General features: G+C 45.9%; 1 protein-coding gene across 1 annotated transcript; it reads left to right on the top strand.

The window, feature by feature from the left end:
* Window positions 1–1,102: 1,102 nt before the first annotated feature.
* On the top strand, window positions 1,103–27,339 carry Nalf2 (NALCN channel auxiliary factor 2). The gene is made up of 3 exons (XM_090327233.1): window positions 1,103–2,391; window positions 26,087–26,258; window positions 26,657–27,339. Exons 1-3 carry the CDS (start codon window positions 1,522–1,524, stop codon window positions 27,040–27,042), a joined length of 1,428 nt encoding a protein of 475 aa, XP_090183359.1. The 5' UTR covers window positions 1,103–1,521; the 3' UTR covers window positions 27,043–27,339.
* Window positions 27,340–27,929: the final 590 nt, after the last annotated feature.

Raw genomic sequence — 27,929 nt, 5'->3', positions numbered from 1 at the left:
TTGAGGAAGCTCTCTAATGACAGCCTTATTCCATAGCCAAACTGGATGGGAGCTGTCCTTCAGCACCAGGGGCCGCCTTGGCCTCGGGCAGGACAGTAAGGGCGACAGCAGAGTTAGGGACACGGGACCAGTAGGATCAGCGGCGGCCGGCTTCGGTGTCTCCTAGTCATGGGGACAGGAAAGCGACCCAGGGAGACAAGGAAATACTAGGGAGACACTTCTTGATTCCTGCCTCCTAGAATCACCCTCAGAAGTCTCCTCACCCTCTGGGGACTGAGGGGAGCGAAGGGCCGCCCTGGGGACGAAGGCTGGCGCCGGGGTTGGTGGGGGAAGGGGAGTGCCGGGGCCTGGGACTCAGCGTGTGGCGTGTGCACGCGGGGAGCGGGCGGATGAACGGAGGCGCTGAAGTGAATGGAGTTGGGGGTGAATTGGAAACATCCCCAAACAGCACAGGCTGCGGCCGGCGGGGGTGGGTTGGGGGGGGTGAGGTGGGGGGAGAATAGTCCTGAGGCGCAGGCGCAGTCGGGGCCCCAGACCCGTTCCCTCCTCCTCTTCAGTGCCTCTTTCTCCGCCCCGCTCCCCCCAAACACACTCGCACACGGGCTCTCAAGGTGTTCTCCGCACAGCGGAAGATGGCGACAGACTGAGGGGGCATGGCCAGCAGGAGCCACGGGGCCGTGCCTCTGGGCGGCCGCCACAGCGGTGTGAACGAGAGGCGGAAGCGAGAAGCGCACTAAGTAAAGCTGGGTGTCGGCGTCCGGCGCCTGTGGCGCTGCGGGGAGCCAGGTGGCCCGCCGGAGCCGGTACTCTGGGAGCAGAGGGTGCAGAGCTAAAGCGGAGCCGGCCCGGGACCGACCCCGGTCAATGACCGGAGCACAGGAGAAGCTCTAAGGGTTGACCAGTAGTCCGGCCGACTGGCCTAGGAGGGTGCGAGTGAGGCAGGGAGCAGCGCGGAGCGGACAGCGGGCGGCAGGGCAAGAGCGGTGTGGGGCGGCGGCGGGGCTAGGGGAGCTGAGAGAAGCTGTGCGCGGCGCCGGTGGGGCCCGCAGGCAGGCGCTGAGGGGCGCAGAGCTGCGCTGAGCCGAGACGGCCGGAACAGAGTGCCAGGCGGGCGGCCCGCCGGGGTGGAGTGCAGTGGTGCGGAGCCGAGGACAGCTGAGGGGCCCGACACTATGAGGAGTGCGGCGCCGCCGCCGCAGCCGCCACCGCCCCAGTGTCCCGCACCGCCCCCCGCAGGGACTCTGGGCAGCGCCTAGCGGGGGCCGGGCGGCGGCGCCCCGGCGCTTAGCGAGGGAGCGCGGGAGGGGCGCGGGGACGGCTCGAGAGCGCTTCAGCACCCTGGCCTGAGTGAAGGGGTGGGGAGCCCCCGAGGCCGGCCGGCCTGTGACACCATGCGGCCCCCGAGATAGACCCTGGACGGCACTGAGAAGCGCGGAGCGGTGCGCAGCCAGTCCGCTTCAGACGAGACGGCCGTCCGGCCTCGCGCCTGCCTCCTCCCTCCACCCTGGACTCCTCTGAAATATGTTCTGGGGCGCTTGGATGTGGCCCGAGAAAGACGCCGCCGCGCTGACGATCTGCTGCTGCTGCTGCTGCTGCTGGGCTCCCAGGCCGAGCGACAAACCTTGCGCCGACTCTGAACGGGCGCAGCGATGGCGACTGTCCCTGGCGTCCCTGCTCTTCTTCACCGTGCTCCTCGCTGACCATCTGTGGCTGTGCGCGGGGGCCCGGCCCCGGGCCAGAGAGCTGAGCAGCGCCATGCGGCCGCCCTGGGGGGCCGGCCGGGAGCGGCCGCCAATTTCTCCACGAGCGCCGCAACCGCTGCCGCCACCGCTGTCGTCGCCAGTTGAGCCCAACGCACCCCGGGGCTCGTGCAGCCCCCGACACAGCAACCTAACCAAAGCCGCCCCCGCCCCCGGCCCCGGGCCGGTCTGCGGCGGCATTCCTGAGCCTATGGGACTGGACGCAGCTTGCACCAAATTGGAATCTTTGCAGAGACTTTTCGAACCGACTACTCCGGCACCCCCCCTGCGGCCCCCTGACTCGCCTTCCCGTGCCCCGGCCGAGTTCCCCTCCGCCAAAAAAAACTTGCTCAAAGGCCACTTTCGGAACTTCACTCTCTCCTTTTGCGACACCTACTCGGTTTGGGACTTGCTGTTGGGCATGGATCGCCCCGACAGCCTGGACTGCAGTCTGGATACCCTGCTGGGGGACCTGCTGGCTGTCGTAGCCAGCCCGGGCTCTGGAACCTGGGAGGCATGTAGCAACTGTATCGAGGCTTACCAGCGACTGGACCGACATGCTCAGGAAAAATATGATGAGTTCGACCTCGTGTTGCATAAATACTTACAGGCAGAAGAGTACTCCATCCGGTCCTGCACAAAAGGCTGTAAGGTAGGAATAGGCAATCGCGGCCACGACTTCTGGGCCTGAGAAAAGGGGTCAGGGAGCAGACAGCTTCCCTCTCTCCTCACCATTCCCTGAACAGCACTGTAAGCGCCGCCCAGAGCCCCTCCCAAGAGAAGGGTCCCATGGGTTCAGGATAGGTAATCAATCACCTGGCCAACTTCTATTTATTCGGGTTTGGACTTCTTAGGGCTGCGCCTTCCTGGAGCCCCACCCCTCAGGAGGAAAGAAGGGGGAGAGGTCATGGGTCTTGGGCTGGCCTGCTCAAGAGTCTTCCTGAACCAACCAACCTTCCCTCCCCCAATCCTCAGCCAAGCTGCCTCTCTCCTGCTCCTGGGTTGAACTTCCTAGGACTGTCCAGTTCAGGGGAAGGCCAAAAGTGGACAGAAGAACATTTTAGCAACCAAATCAATACCCGTTGGCTCCTGATACTACTGGTGGCAGAGCACACCACACTGCTGACCTTATATGACCTGAGGTAACTCGCCACAGCCTATGCAGGTGGAGCCTAGAGGCACCTGCCTTCTCCCTAGAACAGAACCTGCAGACCCTTGTCCTCTGACAAAGGAAGTCGTGGGGCACAGCACACACCAGCTGTAAAAAACCACCAAAGGTTGCTGCAATACAAAACTCCCACTACCTTCTATCCTAGCATCCCAGGTTGGTGATGGATGGGAAGAAACTACCTTTTCCTACTGCTATCCACAGGCATCCAGAGGAAGCAAGAGGGAAGGCAGCTGCAGAACAGGCCTGCCTAGGGAAGAGCTGAGAAACTTCTTCACCAGAAGGGTTGTTCTGAATAGTATGTGGGTGAGGGCTGTCAATAACTGGGTTCTAATGCTACTGCCCTCTTCTCCTCACCTGGCCAGGTAGTCTGCTTTGGGGAGGAAACAGAAAAGGCAAGGTCATAGGGTCAAGTGACAAGGAGACTAGATATGATAGTGGCTTCACACATTCTGGAGCTAAGGCCAAGTGCTGAAGGGAGAGATGGTTGCTTCCTAGCCCACCTCATCTCCCTCCAAGGCTTTGGGGAGGAACAGAAATTGTCTCCTTCCAGTTAGCATGACTGTCATAGACTTCTGCAAGGTTCCAGCTCTCTTGGAGGGTTCCATCTAGATTTGGGGCAAAGGATTGTGGAGGAAAGGGGTAGCTCCGTGATCCTGACTTCACTTTCTCCTCCCTTTTCCTGTTCTCGTAACCTAGCAGTCTCCCTCCCTCCTCCCTCAGCCTCAGCTGACTCACTGCCTCACTCACACTACCAAATGAGATATTCCACTTCTTAAAGGTGTACAGACAGACACATACACAGAGAGTCAGAACTCTACCACCACTAACCCAGGCAAAGTCATGTAGACAGCCAGAGAGTTTTTTACAACCTCCAACAGTGCCACAGATGCAAACACTGTCACACACACACACACACACACACACACACACACACACACACACACACACACACACGTTTCCCCATAGTGTCCATAGTGTCAGTACCAGTTGGTGGAAGTGCTGTCACATGAAGAAGACACATTTTGTCACACAGAAACATACCCTTAATATCCACCATAGGCCATTCTCTCAGTGGGAGGGAAGAAATATAGTCCTCCAGAAGATGGAATAAATGATTGCAGGGTCTTGTTCTCTTCTGTCCAATCCCATGGCCCCAACTGTGTACCTCCCCATTATCATCAGGATGAATGACAGCCAAATCATAACTTTCACATGGGGTTTTCTTTATGTTGCAGTTTGCTCCAAGTCCCATCTGATTCCATACTCAATAGTAACTCCTCACATTGTTTTTCCCAAGCAGTTTGATATAAAAGAGAACTGATCTGATTTAGGAGGCCTCTACAACTTGTTAGCTGTGTGACTTTGTGCAAGTTACTTCCCATCCCTAAGCTTTCATCTCCTCATTTGTTAAACTAGAATCATAATCCTTGTTCTACCCACATCTTGAGTTTTCTCTAAGGTGTAAATGGAAAGAGGTAACTAATAGTATTTTGTAATAAGAATTTAACATCTAACATTAATACAATGAGTAGGAGTTTCAACCTCCTCCGCACATGTTAGGAGGCAACAACTACCTAGGAATGTTAGTGATATTAGCACCATGACCCCAATTTGCAGATGGGAAAACTGAGGTGCAGAAGTACTGAGCATTTTACCATAAAGTCACACCACCAGTGAGCAGAAGTTCTAGGACTATAAATTATATATTTCAGTGCTAAGTGCATGACCTCTTGTCAAGTTCCCTAAATCCCTCCCTCCTATCTATTGTCTCCTTGTCTCTGACCTGTGAGCTAGTGAACTCCTTCTGCTCTCCTGCTACCTGCTGTGCAGACAGAAGGGCAGTGCCAGCTCTTCAGCGCTCTTCCTGTCTTTCCCACCTCTTCCAAAGCGATCTTCCTCAACTGAGGCCTGGAACCACAGGGCTATCAGTTCTGACTGTATTATGAATACTAAATAGAGGAGAAAGACAGCCCTGCTCTACTTCTTGCTGTCCCCTTTTTCACAGTTCCGCATCCCACTTCCCTCACAGCTTTCTTTGTCCATCTCTGATCCTGATCCTAAGCTCTGACCCTGTCTGTCCAGCCCCTACCCTAAATGAAATTGCTGTCAGCAGATGCCCCAGCCTCACAGTCAGCGCTCTTTAGTGGAGAGCTCACAACCAAAGGCCAGGATGAAGAGGCATCTTCTCATCTGGAAACAGAGCCTGGAACCTGGTTTTGAGCCATGTGACCCAAGACCCTCAGGGCTCTTCTTTAAAGAACCTTAGTTAAATCCTTCCTGGGTGGCCCCAAAAACCTTGTTTTCTCCCTCTGAGATATCTGCCCCTGTTTTTGGGCCCCACAGGGCCCCACAAATCATACCTGTCTTCACTGCTGTCTGTGACACCTCCCAATTTAGTACCAGCTGCAACATTTCCTTAATGTGTGACTGACTTCCTCTCGCACAGCAGGGCAATGTTAGCTCAGGCAGTCTGATGCCATCCCCATCTTGGTCTCTCCCAGCTCTTGGGACCATGCCTGACCCCCAATCATCTCCTTCTGTACTCCAAAGTTCCAACTATCCCTTAGCTGTGCCTGGGAGTATTGGACAACCACCAAATTCCCCCAGCGCTCCATCTTCCCAATCCTGCCATGCTCCTGTCCCTTATTTCTTACACCCCCAACTTTGCCTCTTTCTACTCCCAATTCAGAGCAGACTAGTAGGAGTAGTAAAGATGGGAGAAAATTCTTGGCCTCTTCTGTCATAGCTCTTCATTCAAGAGGGGCTAGTAGCCACTAATGGCTGCATTGATCAAGATTACTGCCAGGGAAGATGTAATAGTTCTGCTCAATTCTGAATTGATCCATACCTACCTACCACACTGTTTGGTTCTGGGTCTCAAACAAGTCAGGTCACAAAGTAGGCTGGGCTCCAAATTCTCCTGGAGAGAGTAAGATCAGTTTTACTCAGAGAAGAGGAGACTCAGGATGATATAATCTGGTCTCAGATCCTATACCTCAAAAGAGTTGTTCTGGTACAAAAGAAGAAATACGTCCTGCTTGGCCCCAGACAGACTTCATGGTTAGAAAGGCCTGTCTTCCATCCTATCTTCCTCTTTTCTTACTGGTGTAAGCTTGAGCTAAGTACTTCAACACTCTGAGCCTTCCTTTTCTCACTTGTAAAATGGAGCTAATTAATCAAAACAGCCCTGTGTGGTCAGTATTAATGAGAATTCTGTATAAGAGCTGAGTCTGGCACATGAGAGGCACCCACTGCACAGTATTTTCCTTCCCAAGGAACAGGCTGCCTTAGAAGGAGGTTCATTCCTGATCTTCGAAAGGTCTGCCTTCATTCCTGGGTAAAACTAGTATAGAAGTGATTCCTACCAGATTATGGGAGTAGGATTATATGGCCATTGGACCAAGTGGCCTCTGAGATCTCTCAGTGCAATGTTTAGATGGATGAATATAGTCAGGTCCCTGAACAGTGGCACTGGATAGGGAGGGATGACAAGGAGGTTGGGCCTCAACACCCACACCCACACACCCACACACGGAGAGTGGGGGGCTGCCAGAGCCTGCACCTCGCCTTCTGCCCATACCCACTGGGGCCCTGCTCTTCCTCCACTCCGGCTGGCAGCTGTTTCTGCCTCACTGCCTTCTCTCCTCCCACCTGCCACAGCTTTCCTGCCAAGCAGGACTCTGGTATAATGGTGAGAATGGGGGCTGCTGAGAGCAGGGAGCTCAAATTACTGGGCAAAGGGAAAGAGCCCCAGGTTGACCACTGGTCCCTTGTTGTCACCTATGCTGACATTCAGAAAGCATTGCACCACAAGTGTACTTCCTAATCCAGAGCTCTTGAAGCTTAAAGTGGTGCCCTGATTCCTGTTTAGGGGTGGAGGAAGAGGGAGGCAGTCAATAAGCAGCTAGCTGCCTAGGAACCCTGGCAAATCCAGCCTTGTGGGAGGGACCTCCAGATCCATAGGCATTCATCCTCTCATTACTGAGGATTATGAACATGGGGCTCTGAGAAGGACCAGGAACCAGGAATTATAGAGCAGAGACAGAGACGAGGCAATGCTTATGGTATTACAGCACATAGGCTGGGAACGGCAAAGCAGTCTCATGCTGGAACATACTTCTCCAGATTCCCATTCTGAACTACTCCTACCATAACCTCATGCTTCTCCCCCATTTTAGCCCATACTCAACACTCCCACACATATGCCAGTGACCCACCACCTGCCTAATCTCCTATTTGACACCATTTCCAAACAATACATGCTCCTTATTTTCTAATCCTTATCCACTGTACTCACAATCCTTTGCTCCTCTCCAAGCTTACCTCCATTCTCCTACACACTCTAAGTGTGAGCCCTTTCCATCCTTTATACCAAATTCCACACTATCTTCTGGCTTCCCTACCTCACCTCCTTGGCACTGCGCCTCCTGCACTCACACTTCCAAGCCCCCTCAATCCGTATATGCTTCACTTTCCACTTACATTTCCCCTCTCCCTCACTCATCCCCCATCTCTCTTCCTGGCCCTCATCCTCTCTTCTCCTGCCCCTTTCTCCTTCCTGCTCCCCTAACCCTCTCCCTCTCTGCTCTCCTCTCTTTTCCTCCCTTCTTTCTCTTCACTCATGTTGGACACGTGCATGTGTGTATATGCACACTTAGGCAACAGATACTCATATACATATGCACACGCATACACATTTCCCAGTCTTCATGGCTACTTCCCATCCTTCCCGCAGGCTGGTGCCTAACTACTATAGTCACCATAGCAACGGGAACTTCCAGAAGGATATACTGGTATCTCCTGATGATGGGGGTTGGGAGAGTTAAGGAAAGAAGGGAGCCTAGCAGCCTCCCACCCAATATCATGGTCTGGCTAGAAGAGTCTCCTGGACATGGTGAAGGTGGAGTAAGGAAAAGTATGATAGAGGGTGGGGCCTGAAATCAAAACAGGATGATCTCTGAATTCATCACAAAGAAGAGACAGTGCTTCTAAGCCATGTGGGGTATAATCCAGACATTAGAAGTCATTAGTACCTCAGGAAAAGGTATTCCCACTATTGTAGGGTGGGGTGAGGTAGGGATGCAGACTGACACTTCACACTAACGACTGGGAGTTTTCCCTAGAAAAACTTCTCCCTTAGGGCAGTTCTTTTGTGTTTCTCATCCTCGAATGTTATTCACCTGTGGTGTGCCTATACAGACTGGGCCTCCAACCCATCCTTCCAGCTCTCCTCTCAGTCACATGTGGACCCTTGTAGCATATGTTTCTGAAATCTAGGGGTAACCTCAGCTTCTGAGGATAAGTCTGAGCCAAGAAACACCATTTTCCTATGTTGACCAGGTAGATTGGGGAAATGGTTAAGTTTGGCTTCTTATGGTCACAAGGTGCAGAGTCTACAGTCTGAGCAGGTAGCAAGGGATGGTGGACTAGCCTCTTGTTTCTGGGCATAAGAGGGTTCAGAGTAGCCTGAATTCCTGAGACTTTGAGCTGAGTAGGTGCTTAGAGGGGAGAGCAAGGACACCAGGTAAACTGTTCTTGTGGAGTGACAGGGATTGTCTTGGCCAATTCTCCTGCTAGAATGGATTCTGGACAGAGAAACTGGAGCCTGAACTATAAGTCTTTGGGCCAGAAGATGAAGCCAACTGGCTCCAAAGAAGAAAAGGATAAGAAAAGGAAAGAGAAAAAGAATATATAGGTGGATGCCAATGGTACATACCTACAATCCTAAGTTGGTCAGAAGCATCATAGTTCAAAGCCAGCTGAAGCAGGAAAATACATGAGATTCTTATCTATAATTAACCACCAAAATAAAAAGAAGTGAACTGTGGCACAAGTGGTAGAATGCTAGCCTTAGGTGAATAGCCTAAGGAATACGGCCTAGGCCATGAGTTCAAGCCCCCAGTACACACGCACACACACCTACACACATGCACGCATAAGTAAATATACTTACACAAAAGAATATATATATATATATATAATTTAACCCTGACAATTATCTTAGCAGAAAAGTACTATCATTATCATCATTTTACAAATGAGACAACTGAAGCTCAGTGAGAGGAAATGATCAACCCCAGGCTACATAACTAGAAAGGAGGATAGCAAGGATACAAACCCAGGTCTGTCTGTACTTTCTCTAGTGCATGGATTTGTAAAGAAGATATTAATAATCCCCTCCAACTGTCAGAGGCAATTCCCAGGTGGCTAGAGTGAGAAGCTGGACTGACTGGAGGGCGGTTCAGCAGAGCCTATTGGCAGCTTAATGTGGCTCAGATCCAGAGTGAAGATTCACCAGCATCCTTTTTGTTCTAGATCTCAGACTTTTGTCCTTGAGACCCTGTAGTAATTACTGATATCTTGGGATAGTGATGGAAATATAGTCATGAGTATGAGAGATATTTACTCCCTCCTTGTACTACAGGCACAGCAAGAAGGAAGGGAGGAGCCAGGCTCCTCTTGCCTGGAGAGACAGTGTCTCTATTAAATTCTCAGCTCCAATCTGAAAAGATCAACCAGGGAAATAAAGAATAAGATGCCCTAGGCAGGTCTAATGCAAGCCTGACCCCTATCCCGTCCTCAGCATGTGCTGGTAGAGCTGGAAGGCAAAACAAATGCACTGAGACCTTATCACCTCAGCCTGCTGAGGCCTGCCATGGGATTTGAATGCCCAATTGCCACACCAGGTTTTGAAGCTTAGACTCCTAGACTTCTCCTGAGTGTCAAAGTACAGGCCAACCCATTGAGTTCTACCTGTAGAAGGACAGTTGGTATGAGTTTTACCACTTCCTGTTTTCCTTGGTTTGAAGCAGATAGAATGGCTACCAGGCTGATTTGTGAAAAGTGAGCATGTCTGTTTAGTGTTGAATTCTATTAAATCTTCCGACCATGTTAATCTTTCAGAATTATTATTTGGAATTATTTTTTCAAGTATCTTTTTCCTGATTACAAAAACTGTGCTTTAAGAAATTCTGGAAAATAAGAACATGATAGGAAAAGAAGTCCAAGAGGGGAGGGCTCCAAGACGTCCCAGGGATTTTTCATTGTGTTAAAGTAACATCGAATTCACTATTTTCACTGCTCAATGCCATTGAGCTCATTTCCAGTGTTGTAAATCATACAACACTGTTCATGATCAATTTCTAAAACATGTTTTATCCTTGCAAACAGGAATTCTGTGCTCATTAAACAATAATTCCCCATTCTTCCCTCTGATCCATCCCTGGTAATCACTAATCTACTTTCCAACTCTGAATTTGGTTATTCTAGGTAGTGCATAAAAATGGAGTCATATATTATTTATTCTTTTTTCTGTCTGGAATATTTCATGTACCATGATTTCAAGATTATTGATGTTTTAGTATCTATCAGTCCTTCATTCCTTTTTGTAGTTGAATAATATTCCACATTTTGTTTATTCATTTGTTGTTGGACCTTAGAGTTATTTCTACCTTTTGGCTATTATGAGTAATGTTATCATAAATGAAAATATCTGTTTAAGTCCCTGCTTTGAGTTATTTTTACTATAATCAGGCATGGAATTGCTGAATCATATGATAATTCTGTGCTTTAACTTTTTTGTTTTTTTTGTTGTTGTTTTTGAGACAAATTCTTATTGAGTAGCCCAAGCTGGCCCCAAAATCACGTCCTCTTGTCTCAGCTTCCCAAGTATTAGGATTACAGTTATGTGGCATCATGCCCAGATTATGATTAACTTTTTAGGTACTGCAGTCCTGTTTTCCATGGTGTCTACACCAACTTAAATTACATTCTATACCATTTTACATAAATATCAGCAATCTACAAATGTTCCAATCTCCACATTTTTAGCAACACTTGTTATTCTCTGGGTTAATTTTACCATAGCCATCCTGGTGTATCTACATGTTGCTACATAGTTGAGACAGTTTTGCATCTGGCTTGTACATTAAATACCTTTCTATGTAATTAGATATTCACAAGCATTATTCTTGATGAGTATACATAACTACTACAAAATTTATTTAACTGATGCCCTTACTGTTAGATATTTACATTAATTCTGACTTTTAGATTGTTTGGGGTTTTGAGATAGGGTCGCTCACTAGGTAACCCAAGCTGGCCTGGAACTCACTGTAGACTCTAGGCTGACCTCCAGCTCATAATTCCCATTTCAGCCTCTCAAATGCTTAGGTTATAGGCTTGTGCCCAGCTTTACCTCCAACTTTTTATTATTAAAATAATGATTATGAGGAATATGTCTTTTCATATATTTGTGTCAGATCTATGAATTATTTTTTACTACTAAATGCTATCTCAACCATTTTCTTATTTCACTATTCTGAGTTTTTCAAATCACAGAAAAATTTATGTTCATTGTACCACATCTGACAATATAGAGGCTTATAAAGTAAACATTAATAATCTCCCTATTCACTCACTCCTAGTCCCACTGCCATGAGGTCACTGATGTTAACAATTATGTGTGCATTCTTCCACCCCTCTCTCTAGGCTTACATAAACATCTACACACAAAAATGACTATGTCTTCCTTTGTTTTGCATACAAATAGGAACATAAACATCAATTCTGCAGAATGAAGTTTTGAAACTAGATTTACAGAATCAAAGATTATTAACCTTTTTAATGCTCTTGACATACATTTATAAATTTCTTTGAAATTACTGGATTATTCTAGTTTATGCTCTTGCCAAAAATGTGAGACTAATTTTCTTGCAAAACAATATAGCTTTGGCTTTTCATTTGCATTCCTTTGGTCAGACATTTGTTTTTCTTGTTTATAGACCATTTGTATTGCCTGCATGTAAATTGTCTGTTTCTGTTTTTCTTGATGATTTCTATGTATGAATATTGCAGATCACATTTGTGTCAGATTTTAAAAGTTTATTATTTGTGTCTTAGAACTGAAAGAATGAGAAGAAAGGAAGCTATCCCAGGCATTCCATACCCTTATCATATTTGATTCTTACATCTGCCTTGTGAAATGCACACATATTTTCCCATTATCTGTTAGAGTAGACGGGCTCATAGAGGTCAAATGACTATCTCAAGGTCATCCAGCTAATAAGAGTTGAAGCTTAGATTTGAATAGAGGTCAAATCCAGTGATTTGAATGCTAGAAGACAGTGGTTGTATTCAATATATGCTTATGGCTTACACTACAGGTAAAGCTTTGCACTATTACAGATATCATTTATGGAAAAGGAAGGGTAGCTTCTTCTATTACCTTTATTTAGCACATATGGAAAGTTATGTATCAGAGAAGTAAAGTTCGTTGTCTGAGATATTATTACTGAGAGCTTAATTGGGGATTTTGATTGCAAGGCTGTCTGAGTTTAAAGATGTTTGACCCTGTTTTCCCACCACCCGTACTGCCTACCTTTGGACAATCTCATTGGATTCAGATTGAGGTCTGGAAAAGAAAAGCAATTGGCTCCTCAGAGATTTAGTGACTGATACCCTGTCTTCTTGTTGTGACATGCCCAAGTTCACACAGCCAGTTAGTGGCAGAGAATGGAGCAATGGCTTTTTGAAGACCATTTATGAAGTAAACTGTGGAGAAGGGGCAATTATGTGAGATGTGTGGCTGTTCTGAGACATTTCCAAAGGAGTCTTCCAGCGTAAGAGCATCAAAATAGTAGGATTTGTGACTGGAGAACTCATCTTAGGTAAGACAATAAAACATTTCAATTGAGACAGTGTCCCTCCCCATATCAATTGCCTGTTATTAGATTCCACATAGATTATAGCCTTAAACTCTGGGTAGGAAGCTGATGGGTATGGAAGAAACAAAGTTTCTCTCTCTCTCTCTCTCTCTCTCTCTCTCTCTCTCTCTCTCTCTCTCTCTCTCTCTCTCTCTCTCTCATCTCTTTCTCACTCCTCTCTAACTAAGTCTAGAGTTTTCTTCATGACTTGGCTTAAATTTCTATCAAAAATCATTTTTTGAATGATAACCTTCTGTGGTGGTACCAAATTGAAGGAATTATTCCAGGGCAGTGTTAGATGTAGGAATCTGAGCACTGAAGTATAGGTAAACTTGAACTGAAAACCTACTTTTAAATCTGTCTTCTCTGTAAAATAGTTATGAGACCTTGAATGTATTCCTTAAATTCTCTTGGAACCTCACTCTCTTCACATTCAAAACTAAGCAATAGGGTTGGTATGTGGCTTAAATGACAAATCATGCCTATCTTAAAGAGTATAGTTCCTGTGAGATGAGAACTGCTCACGTAATGCTAGTCCCATATTATTACTGGCTGTGCGCCTTGGGCAAGTTATTTAAACTCTTTGGTCCTCCTTGTCCTTATCTGTAAAGATCTCCCTGTACCTTAGGGGGTGATTGTGGGGATTAAATGAATTAATAAATGCCAGGATCAAGTGCTTAGAACAGAGTCTGGCATATAGTAAGCACTTAATAAATGGTAGCTATTATTCTCATCTTAATTAGGTGCGTTTAATCCAACTGATTGCTTAACACCCTCTTGAAATTCACAACACTGAGTTGGACTGCTTAGGAGAAAAGAAAGGTATCTTGGGAACAGAAGGTAATGTGTCTGGGGAGAGGGAAGTTGGGGCTAGAAGGCAACTGGGAAGGTGAGTATATGAGCAAAGAGTGCTTAGCTGGCTTAGAGAAGAACAAGCATAGATGTCAGTCACCTTTGATCAAGTCTCTTCTTTTTAGTCTCTTATCTACCTAGCAAGGCATAGTATTGGGTGAAGGAAATTAGGCAGGGACAAGGTGCTGGTATTATGGTGAACTTGGTGAAGTCAGAAGATTGCTTTCTGGGCAAACAGGTATGCCTGGGAGGGGAGGAGTGTGTGCAACACCAGGGAAGCTATAGTTGCCACTGTCTCCCTCACACTGTGCCCTTGGAGACCTGAACAACCATTGTACCCAGTAGCCCCAGAAGCTTCCCTCCTTTCATCTTAGTTCATTTCTCAGTCTGTGGAACTTCTCATTAGCCCTGCTACCCTGTTAAGCTCATAAAACCCAAGTTCATAGTTCAGACACTTGTTATAGAGTAGATGATTCAGGATAGGGCAGGACCTCTGATACAGGGCCATTTGGGCTGAGTCTGGACAAGTTAATTAGATCAACTGTTGGAGATTTTGAGTTTGTTTCTATTTAACTTTTATTTTAAACAAAGTAATACATTTTCCTGATTTTCACAATCATATGAAATGCTATATTCTGATATGTACCTCCACATTTTTAAATGTTCTGCTGGTAATACCATTTCTTGATTCTTCTGTCTTAAAAAAATCTTTATGTGTGTGTGTATGTGTGTGTGTGTGTGTGTGTGTGTGTGTGTGTGTGTGTGTGTGTGTGTGTGTGCATATATCCAGCCCATTTTGCTTTAGCTATGTTTTGACTGGAGTTTATCTAGAGTTTATGTCCCGGCTGGCCTAGACATTGATCTTTCTACTTATGCTTCCCTTGTAGCTGGGATGACAGGCTCCTCCAAAGTCCAGCTCATCTGGTTATCTGATTAGAAGAGAATTTAGCACCATAGGTGCAGATATGCTTCTGCAGGATTAGCATATCACAATTTCTTGTTTCAACAGTATAATTTATTTGCATTACTAGGTTTATAAGTAGTATTATTTTTTGTCAGTCATGGGGCTTGAACTCTGGACCTGGGCCCTGTCCCTGAACTTATCAGCTTAAGGTTACTGCTCTACCACTTTGAGCCACAGAGCCACTTCTGGTTTTCTGGTAGTTAATTGGAGATAAGAGTCTGGGCTAGCTTTTAACTATGATTCTCAGATCTTAGCCTCCTGAGTAGCTAGGATTACAGGAGTGAGCCACTGGCGCCTGACTTTATAAGTATCATTTATAGCTGAGTCATGTAGACTACTGTGATTACATTTCTTTATTTTTTTTAATTTTTTTTGCCAATCCTGGGACTTGAACTTGGGTGCCTGGACTTTCTCAGGGCTAGAGCTATACTACTTGAGCCATAGCAACACTTCTGGCTTTTTCTGTGTATGTAGTACAGAGGAATTGAACCTGGGGCTGTCAGGCAAGCACTCTACTGCTAGGCCAAACTCGCAGATTGTGATTATATTTCTTTCCTGGGTCAATTTGTTTTAACTGGGTCAATAGTTAATAATTGTTTTACTTGCTGGTGCCTGTAGCACATGCCTGGAATCCTACCTTCTCAGGAGGCTGAGATCTGAATATCGCAGTTCAAAGCCATCCCTGGCACTAAAGTCTGTGAGACTCTTCTCTCCAATTAACAACCAAAAAGACAGAAATGGAACTGTGGTACAAGTGGTATAGCGCTACTGTTAAGCAAAATTTAAGCTAAGGAACAATGCCCAGGCCCTGAGTTCAAGCCCCAGTACTGGCACATATGTGCACACACGTGCACATAAGAGACAAACTTCATTCAAAACATAACTAAATGGGCTAGATAGATGCACACACACAAACACATAAAGATTTTTAAGACAGAAGAATCAAGAAATGGTACTACCAGCAGAACATTTAAAAATGTGGAGGTACATATCAGAATATATATAGCATTTCATATGATTTTGAAAATTAGGAACATATATTACTTTGTTTAAAACAAAAGTTAACTAGAAACACACATACACACACACACACACACACACTAATTTTGTGACTTTCATCGATCAACTCTAAAAGTCCATGAAAACACATCTGTAAACACATTTTTTTTCAGTTTTTCCCTTGAGCTCTTTAGTCTGGAATAATTACTGGAAGCTTAGGTTTGTTTTTTTTTTTGCCAGTCCTGGGCTTGAGCTCAGGGCCTCAACGCTGTCCCTAGACTTTCTTGAAGCTAGAGCTCTACCACTTGAGCCTCAGCACCATTTCCAGCTTTTTTCTATGTATGTGGTACCGAGGAATCGAACCTGAGTCTTTGTGCATGTTAGGCGAGCGCTCTACCACTAGGCCAAACTCCCAGCCCCTGGAGGCTTAGTTTTAAAGTACATGTCCAACACTTCCAGGTATCTACATCCTCCATTTATATGTCAACTTCCTCCCTTTGTAACTCTGAGAAAAATGCATATACAGGTACTATGTGGGGTACAATCCCTGTCCACTAAGAGCTTATCGTCTTTGGAATGTTTGATTATGCAGAGGTCTTGCCAGAAGAAGGCTTGGAATCTGTCCTGGGACTTGGAATTAGGCCATTTCTTTGGTCTCACACTCCAGGCAGGCCTCCCTCTCCCTATCTTTAATGAGTTATTATACAGTCCCCTGGAGAACAAATGGGATTTTAGGCTGCATTAACAGAAACTGTTTTTAGGACAGGAGGGCTGATACTCCACTATATTTTGTGCTGAGAGACCCTATCTGGGGATTGTTTTTAGTTGCATAAGACACACATACAAGACATCAACAACAAAATGGGGAATTTTATTAATGTGAACAACCATATAAAGGAGAATACTGGAAACTACATGATACTGTCAAAAAACTGAGGATGTTTGGCTTCATGGAAGCAGTCTATACAAAGCTATCTCTATTTTTCTTCCCTCACATTACCTTTTCAGTTTTCTGCTTTATGCGTTCTGTACTTGCTGCTCCATTGAAACTATATAATAATAATAATGATAATAATAATAACAATAATGAGAGTGACTCAAACTAATGTTATCTATGTAAATCTTTATCTGCTGACTACTTCCCATTTGAAATTCTTTCCCCTCTTAATTTATAGAATCCCTTTCTTTTCTATTTCTCATCCAATCTCTGGTTTTTGTTATTGTTTTGCTTGTAGAACAAAGGCTCCAACCCAGGGCATCATGTATGCTAGGTAAATACTTTACCACTGAAGTACATCCTCAGATCTCCTCCAGTCTCCATCTTCAGTGGATTTTCATCATCAGTGGATTTCCTCTACTGATGATCCCTTTTTCCCTCTACTGTCTACTCATTTGGCTTCCAATGTTGCTGTGTCAGTCAGAATATGCTAGATTATACTATAGTAGCAAAGAACCATAAACATCATAGTATTGACAAAACAAATAGTTATTGCTTGCTCATGATACATGTCTTAAATTAGCTCACAGGAAGCTCCTCTTCATGATAGTCAACAAAATATCTTGCATAATCAAACACCATTTCAACTCTGCTTCCATAGTCAGAAGCAGAGGAAAGTATGTGGCAAACCATATACTATTACATTAATCTTGTCAGAAGTGATCAATGTGTCACTTCAAATGACACTTAATTTACTTGTGTAAGTCATATGGCTACTCTTAACTGCAGACATGAAAAGCATAATCCTACTGTGTTCCTAACTTCTTAATTCCCGATAACTCCCAAACTTTATCTAGACACTCCTTCTTAGCCAGAGTAAAGCCTCCCCTTGATATTTCCATGTAGCTCCTATGTGTGCATGTATGCACTTTAATGTCAATCTTACCCAAACCTGAACTCATCTTCACTCTCAAATCTACCATTTCTTCTATATTGGTTTCCTTATAAAAATGAAATTACTATTCATCCAGCAACCCAAGGTAGAAATCTGGTCCCTGTCCTAAGACCCTCTCAACTCCCTCATTTTCCACATTTGTGAATAATTGTTTGGTCAGGGTGATGTATAGAGGGGTTAGAGTTAAATTCATCAGGTAGTGGGTACATTACTTCTTGAACATTATTACCCCTTCCCATGTTTTTCTCCCACTCTCCCTCCTCCACCTCCCCCCAATCATCTTGTTTTTCCCCTTCGTTGCCCTATTTCAAATATATAAATGTATAGACAATATATCAGGTAGCAAAGTCAGATACAGTAATAACATGAAATAAATCATAAGGGAAAAAAGAGAAAAGAAATAACTTCACATAGTACATTAAGAACAACAATCACAAAGATAAACCTCATGCTTCCATATCCTGGAGTTCATTTTGCTTAGTCTCATCCTGTATGGACATACATACATAGATTTTGAGCTATTATGATCCTGTTTGGAGAATCCTAGATATATACTAATTGTTAAATGAGGGAACCCTGGAGCTTATGTTCCTTTGGGTCTGGTTTATTTCACTTGGTATGATTTTTCCAAGTCTTTCCATTTCCTTACAAATGGGGCAAAATGGGACCGGCAAATTGGCCTATTGGTAGAGTGCTGGCCTAGCATGCACGAAGACCCAGGTTTGATTCCTCGGTACCACATACATAGAAAAAAGTTGGGAATGGTGCTGTGGCTAAAGTGGCAGAGCTGTAGCCTTGAGGAAATCCCAAAGACAGTGCTCAGGCCCTGAGTTCAAGCCCCAGGAGTGGAAAAAAGAAAAAAAAATAAACAAATGGGGCATTGTCATTCTTTCTGATGGCAGCATAGAATTCCATTGTGTATAAATAACACATCTTCCATTTTTTTCTCTGCTGCTACTACCTCAACTGAAGTCTTTCTCATCTCTTAAATTGTCACAGTAGTTTCCTAACTTATTTTCCTGCATCCAGTTTCAATGTCTACATTTTATCTTCCATATTTCTATCCAGATAGAAGTTTTAAAGGTCAGTTACAAATGTAAACAATTTAAAAAATGTGTTCAGAAGCCAGTAGCTCATTCTTGTAATCCAACCTACTCCATAGGCTAAGATCTGTTTGAAGCTAGCCTAGGCAGGAAAGTTTATCAGACTCTTTATCTCTAATTATCTACCAAAAAAGGCCTGAAGTGGAGGTGTGCTAGTGTTGAGAATAAAAGTTCAGGGACAGCACTCTGTTCCTGAGTTTAAACTCTAGTCCTGGTGCACTCACACACAATCACTTATGTTTATTTTTATTTGTTTTTGTTTTTCATTTTTTTGCAAGTCCTGTGGCTTGAAACTCAGGGCTTGAGCACTGTCCTTGGGCTTTCTCAAAGCTAGAGCTCTACCGCTTGAGCCTCAGCACCATTTCTGGCTTTTTTCTATGTATGTGGTACCGAGGAATTAAACCCAGGTCTTTGTGCATGCTAGGCAAGCACTCTACCACTAGGTCAAACTCCCAGCCATCACTTATGTTTTAAGGCAGCATTTTGCTTTGCGTCCCAAGCTATCTCAAATTTGCAATTCTCTTTTTTTTTTGGCAGTCCTGAGCTTGAGCTCAGGGCCTGAGCACTGTCCTTGGACTTTCTCAAGGCTAGAGCTCTACCACTTGAGCCTCAGCACCACTTCTGGCTTTTTTCTATGTATGTGGTACCGAGGAAACAAACCCGGGTCTTCATGCATGCTAGGCAAGCAGTCTACCACTAGGCCAAACTCCCGGCCCAAATTTACAATTCTCTTGCCTCAGCCTAGCAAGTAGTGAGACTTCAGGCTTGTGCCACCAGACTTAGCATAGACTATCTTTAATTATACATTTCTTAAAAGTTTATTAAAGTTCTTTATTACCTCAGCATCACAAAATATTGATATTGTCATGGCCTTCTTGTGTAGCCACATCATACCCCAACTTTGTACCTCATAATTACACTAAATTACCTACAGTGTCAGAATCCAGTACTCTTTCATGCCTCCTTGACTTTACACCCATTTATTCTTTTTTCTTGAGATATACTTTATGCTCTCCCTAACCTACATTCTGATTTCTTCTTTTTTTTTCAAGTCCTAACTCAAGCTTCTTTCTCCTGTTCTTCAGTCTTCAGCCTTCAAAACATAGTCTATCATATGCTACCACTGTACCAAGCACATATTACTTACCATAGCAATTTGTAATGATTATTTTCATATAGTGGTCTCCCTGCTCCTTGAAGACAGGCATCTTATCTGAATCACACCTATTAAAGCTCCCAGCACAATGTCAGGCACTGAGAAGATGTTCAGGGTATTTTCATTGCCTGAACAAATGAATGAGGAAACTGGATGCACAATTGCCTGCAGTGCTGACCTGGGCAGGAAGGAAGGTGACTGCTCTGCATAACCTCTGATAAAAAGTATGAGCTAGAAAGAACCATGAATGAAGCCACAGGGAGGCATTAACTCAGCTTAAAAGAAGGAAGAACTTCTTTAACTGCTAGAGCTGTCTGAAGATATGGGCTGCCCTAGGAGAGAATGAGCTTTCTGCAACAAGGTTTACAGTGAGAAGCTACATAGTACTTGGCAGTGATGTTGGAGTGGAAACTGCTATAACAGATAGGACAGTGGAATAATGGTTCTCATTCCTAGTCCTTTCCATTCTAAAGCAGATAGGACCCAATCTCCTCTGTTCACCTAATTGACATGGGTTATTCAGGCCCTTTTGGAAGCATACTCGCATTACTACCCTAATACTACTTTTCAACAAAGCTACCCCTAGCCAAGCTGTGCGCAGCTAGCCTTTGTAGGCAACTGCCCTAAAAGTCTTGACAAGCACAAAAGCCTTCTGGAACTGGGCTGGCATTACATTCTTATCTATGTCTCTAGTCATCTCTCCCATCTTTCTCCTCCAGGTCAGGCCACTTTGATTCAGGACTGCTCATCTATGAAGCAGGGCAGCTGTTGCTTATTTTTATAGCCACTTAAATAAAGTCCTATTATCTTCATGGATTTGCCCTATAATACCTCTAATCCTATTCTGACTCTGCCAAACCCACTGAACAATTGCTGTCCCCAGAATGATATCCATGAGAGCTTCTTCCTCTCGTTGGAGAAATGGATACCAAACTTATTGTTCTTATCCACATCTTTAAGAGCCCAGTATTTGACTCTCTTCAGAACTTGCCACCTGGGTCCTTCACATCATTCTAGCCGTGCTGGTCAAGGGAGCACAAGGAGGCATCACGTTACCTTCTATGGTGCCTCTTCTATCAAGCCCTGGAGAAACATGAGCTTGCAAGGGATTGACTTGGCCAAGACAATCCCTCTCTCTGCGCCTGAGTTTCCCCAGGGTTGAGGTAGTTACTAAAGTACACAGTAGATTTCATCTCAGGCTCAGCCCCCATGGTGGCTATACTTCCTTCCACAAGAATTACAACTATAGTTTCTGGCCAAGGGTCCCAGGAGCACATTAAGAAGAGAAGCAGCCATGAATAGAAGGTCTATAGGGCGGATTTGGATGGGCAAACAGTCCTAGAGAAGGAAGCAAGCTAGATAGAATTCAAGAAGAAAACTATGTACTTCTTGTAGCTCTCCTCTCTGGAGGATTCACCAGTCCAATACCAAGGAACTCAGAATGGCCTCCTCTTTCTAAATCTTCTGACCTGGAGCACCAGCTTTGGGATATGAGTGTGCATTCATGCAACACTTGGGGAAGTCAGGCATTTTTATGTGGAGGAATGTAAAGAGCATACTCAGGCTAGGGCTGCAAGCCTAGCAGAGGGACTAGGCTGGCCAGGTCTTCCCACTTTTCCCTAAACTGGTGACCACAGAGCCTAAGATGGATGAGGGTCCCCTTTATCTAGAGCCCCTCCCGTTTCCAGAGTGGCTCTGTCACCCAGCTAGGAGGGAGAGTGGGACAGCCTTCCCAGCTTCCTTTTTGGGTTAATTGGTGTTCCCTCTAGTTACTCCCTACTTCCTTCCCCTCCCAGTTCCCATAGCAACTGGGCTGTAGCTGCCAGAACTTGATTGAGCCCAGCGGTGGCCTGACTAAGGTGGGGAAAGGAGGGCAGTACCAGGTCAGGGCTTCCCATCCCACCTACGCCTCCCCCTACTACCTTAAGGGCTTAGGATGGTCCAGCTCAGAGGATAAGGCAAGATAGGAAAACCTTACTTCCAGGCTTCTGAGAGGCCCAGAGCAGGCATGATTCTCCACAGTGCCTGTCCCCACCACTAGGCCCTTGTGTCTTGCCCTAGTTTAGAATTCGGTTGCTGGTAGGGTGGTTCAGTAGGAAGATCCCTAGAGTTAGGTTGGCAAAACCAGGTTTGAGGTTCTTCCCTCTGCCACTATCTTTTATGCCTGTAGAGGAATGAGGCCTTCCACCTTTCTGGACCTGTTTTCCCAGCTGTAAATGGTTCTCCACCCTGACAGCATACTAAAATTGCCTGAGGTGTTTTGTGAAACCGTAGATGAGTGAGCCACACCTACAAGGACTTTGACATTGTTGATCCTGGGGTTGAAAAGAGCTTGGCATTCGAAAAGCTCTCTGAGTGGTTCTAACATGCAGATAGAGCTGAGAAACTGAAGAATAATGACCTCCACAGGTCTCCCAACTGTTTTCGAATTATGAGACATTTCCTCCTTTTCCCTGTAAGCTCCACAACTGTCTTATGCCTGGCCCTTCTGGCTCTCACCCTGTCCTCTCAGATGGGTACCCAGGCCCTTGTGACTATCTCAGCGAGCTAGTTCCCTGGCTCAGATCTTATATTGATGAGACAGAGCAAGCTCAGGTTAAGAACATCTTGATGGTTTGGAAGCATGACTTAAGTGGTAGAGCACCTGCCTAGCAAGCTTGAAGCTCTGAGTCAAAACTCCAGTATAGCCACATTTAAAAACAAAACAAAACTATCGAAGCCAGGCACAATGGCTCACACCTGTAATCCTAGCTACTCAGGAGGCTGAGATCTGAGGATCTTGGTTCAAACTTAGCCTGGGAACTAAAGTCCGTGGGATTCATCTCCAATTAACCACTAGAAAACAGGAAGTGGAGCCATGACTCAAGAGGTAGGGTGGTAGCCTTGAGCTGAAGAGCTCAGGGACAACGACCAGGCTCAGAGTGAAAGCCCCACAACTGACAAAACACACACACACACACACACACACACACACACACACACACACACACACACACACACACAGCTATCTAAACTATCTAGACAACAGAGACATAATTTGAGGTGGGCTTATTGCCCTGGATGGGAGTAACGCTGAGAGCCAGGCCTTTCACTTAAGACCCCAGGCCACCTTCAAGCACATGGACCAGCAATGGTTCAGGTGGCCCCCCGTGTCACCAAGGAACTGGATTACCTTTGAGTTCCATGTCATTCTTCTTCCTCCATTCCCCTCATTAGCTCCTTGTATGTTCCTGCCTCACCACCCACAGGCCTGGTGTCCTCCCCAGGCAATCTGCTCACCCACTTGTTGCCATGGTGACTCTCGCTGGGGGTGTGGAGACTGGGGGGGTCATCTAATTAAGGAGAAAGGCCGCACTCCCACTGTCAGGCCATCCCTCTCCCCTCCCCTGCCTCCCCTTTCTCCCTTTTTCCCTCCCTCTGAGAGCCGAGAAGGGAGTGCCTACCGACTATAGCTTGTTATTGGGATAATTGCAGTTGCCAGTGAGGAGGCCAGGAATGCCACAAGGGCCTCTCATCTAGGAGCAAGAACATTGATCTGGAAGAGACCTGAGCCACTTTCCAATGGCCTTTGAACCCCCACCCCATCCATAGACATGGAATGGGGGGGTGATCCTCCACAATTTGGGATAAAAATGAGGTAGGCTTTGGGCCCAGGCTGCAGAGATACACAAGCAAATGCTGTAGACAGAGACTCAACTCATATTGGCACTTGGGAGCCTAGAAGTCAGAGGGCAGTCTCTGAGGTGTTAGGGCTCTTCACTTTCAGATTTTACTTTCTTTCCTACCTTGTTTCTATCTCTCCTCTCCTTTTAGACTCTTCTCCTTCTTTCTGTATACTTCCATCTTTTTCAGCTATCCTGATTCCTTCTCATCTACCCTTGATCTATCTTCCTCCCTTTCTTACTCTTGCCTTAGCAGCCCAACATCATCTTACCCCTTTTCTTATGCCTTCACCTGTCCTAATCTCCCTATTTTTTCACCTCTCACCTTCAAACCCTCTCTCTTATTTTTTTCACTCATAGTTCATGCCCTTACCACCCTCTGTCTCTCATTTGCCAGGTTTCTTCCCAGCAGCTCTACTTTTTCCTATGCCCATAATTGCCAGCATACTTTAGTACCTTCTTACACTTTCTTACACATTTATGTTTTATTTCCTCATCCCACTGTCACTTCCTCTTTCCCTGTAATCGCTTTCACTGCTTCCTTTACCCCTGGCTCTCTCTTAGACTACCTCTAACCGGCATCGATTCTTTTTAACCCCCCCATTCTCTTTCCTTTGCAGATATATTATATCCTAATAATATCATCTTTAAGGATTTATGTAAGTAGAATCAATGACAAGTATGTAAGCAGAGCTATTCAGTGGAGAATTGTCCTACTATACCAACAAACTTAAATACCCATGGACAGGGAAGTGGTAGCTTCTCATCCCATTCATACAAAGTCATTCTCTGCTCTCTTGGTATACCATGTAATCATCCTTATTCCTGACTTTGCTCAAGCTATGTCATCATTATGGAATGTCCCTTTGTTTCATTTCTCCTCTATATGTAAAATCCTACTTTGAGTCCCAGCTCGACTATTAGTCTCTCCCTGGACTGTTTCCCAGCTTTTCTACTTACTCCCATCTAATAATGTATAGGTCATATGCCAGCTATTCAAGTTACATGTAGTCTACTTATAATGAAGTTTCCATGGGGGAGAGATTGTCCTCATCTACTCATCCTCTTCATTCAAGTGACAAATACTGTATGAAGACACAATGGCTAATAGAAAATGGTTAACAGACAAACCCAGATCTACCCACATGCAACTCACCTTTCAATGGAAATCAATAGAGGCAAAACAAGGGTGATAACAAGGTAATACTTGCTAGTTGTAGTGAATAAGGATTGAAGAAAAAAGAATGGTGAGGACAGCATCTTCCGGTGTAAGTGGCTATGGAGACCTAGTCTGAGGAAGTGATATTTAAACTAATACCTGAAATATGAAAAGGATATTGTCATACAGGTGAAACATGATAGTAGTCTGCACAAAGGTATAACTATAGAGCCCCCAAGGGTACATTTAACAATGGCTACAGGTTTTTGCTATTGTTGTTGTTCACAATGGAGAGGAGAAAAAGTTCCTGGCATCTAGTGCGTAGAGGGCAGTGATGTTCTCAGTATCCAACAGCACATAGGATAACCCCCAAAACAAAGAATTGTCGGACTCAAAATGTCTATTGCTGCTGAGAAACCCTGGGCTTGATGCAAGCAAGGGTATTGAGCATGGGGGTGTTCTTGCTAGGACCGATTATCTGGTAGCAATCGGCTTGATGAGGGACACCAAGTACATCCATGAAAGTGAAGCTGCAAAACAAAGATTGCAAAAGCAATGGCATTGTGTCCATGATGCTTGTACTACACCGGGGCTGAAGCCAACAGGACAGAGCATGTATTAAGTGGATCCCAAAAGCACATGTGGTGCTGGGTATGGCAGATTCTGGTTTTTATTAAAAATAACCCCTCATATTTGTATTGCCCTTTAGAGTTTACAAAACATTTTCTTATGTGCCATATTATTTGATCCACATAATACTCTAATGAGGAAGATTATTCTCTCCATTTCTTTCTTGAGTTTAGCAACTCAGTTCCATCAGCCGAAGAAATGTTTGCCAAACAGAATGCAACTGAAATCGGCCACATTATATATACACGTACCCTTGGATCAGTCAAAACACCTCTGAAGTAAACGTAAGATGATAGGATAGGATGAAGTGGTGATTGTTAAAGCTCCTTCCATTCTGACATAGGACTAATTTTGTGGGTTTTGCCAACAAACAAAATTCTGTTTTGGATGACTGTATATTGGGGAACTTGGGAGTCCTGCCTATGAGATAAGAAGTCTTAAGAGAGGATTAGGGGCCATGATACAAACACTTCTTTCTCCCCACCTCTTTGGATCCTGGAGTAAGTTGGTTAGGCATTTTTTGGGGGGGGGCAGTTGTGGGACTTGGAGTATGGGCCTGGGCGTTGTCCCTGAGCTCTTCAGCTCAAGGCTACAACCCTACCCCTGAGCCACAGCACCATTTCCTCTTTTCTAGTGGTTAATTGAAGATAAGAGTCTCACGGACGGGCCGGGAGTTTGGCCTAGTGGTTAAAGTGCTTGCCTAGCATGCACAAAGACTCGGGTTCAATTCCTTGGTACCACATACATACAAAAAAGCCGGAAGTGGTGCTGAGGCACAAGTGGTAGAGCTCTAACCTTGAGAAAGTCCAAGGACAGCGCTCAGGCCCTGAGCTCAAGCCCAGGACTGGCAAAAAAAAATCTCACGGACTTTAGTGCCCGGGCTGGGTTTGAACCGCAGTCTTCAGAGCTCAGCCTCCTGAGTAGCTAAGATTACAGACATGAGCCACCACTCCCAGCTCAGGCCTTTTTTTTGAGAGGCCAGAAATATTCTCCCTGCTTCCCTGAATGCAGGAAGGGACCGGCATGTGGACTAATTCTCTTTCCTCTTCCCACAGGCTGTCTACAAGGCTTGGCTGTGCTCAGAATACTTCAGTGTGACCCAGCAGGAATGCCAACGCTGGGTGCCCTGCAAGCAATACTGCCTGGAGGTGCAGACCCGATGCCCCTTTATTCTTCCTGACAATGAGGAAATGGTGTATGGAGGGCTCCCTGGTTTTATCTGTACAGGTAAAGGCTGGGCACTGGTAAGAGGGAGGAGGTGTGGATCCAGGGTGGAAACCAGGTGAGAGGAGTAGGAGCAAGAAGGAGAAGAGTGGAGATAGGTTAGATGGAGATCAGTGGTTGGATGAGTAAGCAGCAAAAGCCTAGGTTGAGATGTGACCAAATAGAATAGGAAAAAAGACCAGGGTAGCTGTTCCATTGCAGAGTATGTTCAGGCAGGGAGTCATTCCCAGAGAAAGTGACTAGAATACCTGGGAGAGTAGGGCTCAGAAAGGGAAAGGTTCAGAAGGCCATGGGGAAAGAAGTTGCATTCAGCTACATGAGCTTTGCAAATTTCTCCAGGTAAGGCAGAGCAAGCGACCCCATCCCCAGAACCCCACCCCACCTTCCTTATTCATTGGCAGGGTTGCTGGATACTTCACCAAAGCGGCCGGAAACCAAGTGCTGTGACGTGCAGTGGGTCTCTTGTGAGTCGGAGAAGAAGAAGTTCAAGGAGTCTGAGACCCCCAAAACCCACCACCAGCAATTCCACCACTCCTATTTCCACCACTACCACCAACAGTACCACCACTACCATCCCCGCCATGACCCTCCAGGCCGAGTCAGCCACAAGCCCTCCCTGCTGCCAGTCTCTGGGGGCTCCCGCCTCAGCCCTAGCAGGATCCGGCTCTGTGTCCTTGTCCTCATGCTCCTCCATACCATGGTGTCCTTCTCCAGCAACCATGGTGGTGGGGGACTGGGGCTGGAGACATTGCCTGCCCTAGAGGAGGGCCTGACACAGGAAGAGTGACAGGAGTAAGGGAGGACAGACCTCCACCACACACTGACATCAGCTCCAGCCCCCCCTTCAGGTGGGGGGGAGGGAGCTCCTCCCATGGGAGGTGCAGGACCAGGTGGGAAGTTGGGGGGAAAAGGGGGTCAAATTAGCCCCCATCCTACCCCTATCCCCAAAGCAGCTCCAATAGAATGGCCAGAGGGCCCCAGGGAGCTATAAATTCATCCGGGAGCAAAAGGTAGGAGCAGCAGGTGCCCCCTCCCAAGCCCCACCTATGGGACTTAGCAAAAAAAACAAAAACAAAAACAAAAATAGGGGGAGTAGGGGCTGGAATTGCCCACCCCTGCTGAGAGCCCTGACCCCAGGGAAGGAGGCTGCTCACTCAATCTCAGCCCTGCAGGGAATGTTGGGGGGTACAGAGAGGAGAAGCTCTTTGCCCCCTCTGCATTCCTTTTGTTGCCAAGATCCTTAATTCTCTCCTGCCCATATCCCTACAGGCAACGGCAGACAGTGCAATTGCCCTCCTGCCACTTTCAGCGCACCTTGGCCCATGTGGGGCTATCATAAGTGAAGCGTCAGACTGGAGGTGCGCCCAGTTGTAGCTATATCGGGGCCCCAGTTAAGCTATGCCCTTAACCCCCTAGGCAGTGAGGGGTAAGACTGAGGTATGGAATGAATGGGGAAAGAGAATGAAGATAGGGAAGAAAAGTATAGGAGAGATGTGAACTGAGGGCCTGAAGAGATGGCCAAATGGGTTCCAGCCACCTGGCCCAAATGAGAATGTGGCATCAGGATCCCTCTGGGGAAAGAGCAAAAGAAGGCTGAGGGCAAACGGTTGGATTGCCGCTGTCTGGAGGGCCATATCTTATAGAAGGTGCAAACACTCCCAAGGGCCACTCTTG

Source organism: Megascapheus bottae, chromosome X (assembly GCF_031878675.1).
Source record: "Megascapheus bottae isolate mThoBot1 chromosome X, mThoBot2.hap1, whole genome shotgun sequence".
NCBI lineage: Eukaryota > Metazoa > Chordata > Mammalia > Rodentia > Geomyidae > Megascapheus > Megascapheus bottae.
This window is presented reverse-complemented; position numbering and strand designations above follow the sequence as displayed.

Bases quoted from the DNA above. Each gene is read 5' to 3' on its own strand.
- Nalf2 (XM_090327233.1), top strand. From the start codon at position 1,522: ATGTTCTGGGGCGCTTGGATGTGGCCCGAGAAAGACGCCGCCGCGCTG. The intron at 2,392-26,086 runs GTAGGAATAGGC...CTCTTCCCACAG, and splicing joins CCTGCACAAAAGGCTGTAAG to GCTGTCTACAAGGCTTGGCT. The intron at 26,259-26,656 runs GTAAAGGCTGGG...ATTCATTGGCAG, and splicing joins CCCTGGTTTTATCTGTACAG to GGTTGCTGGATACTTCACCA.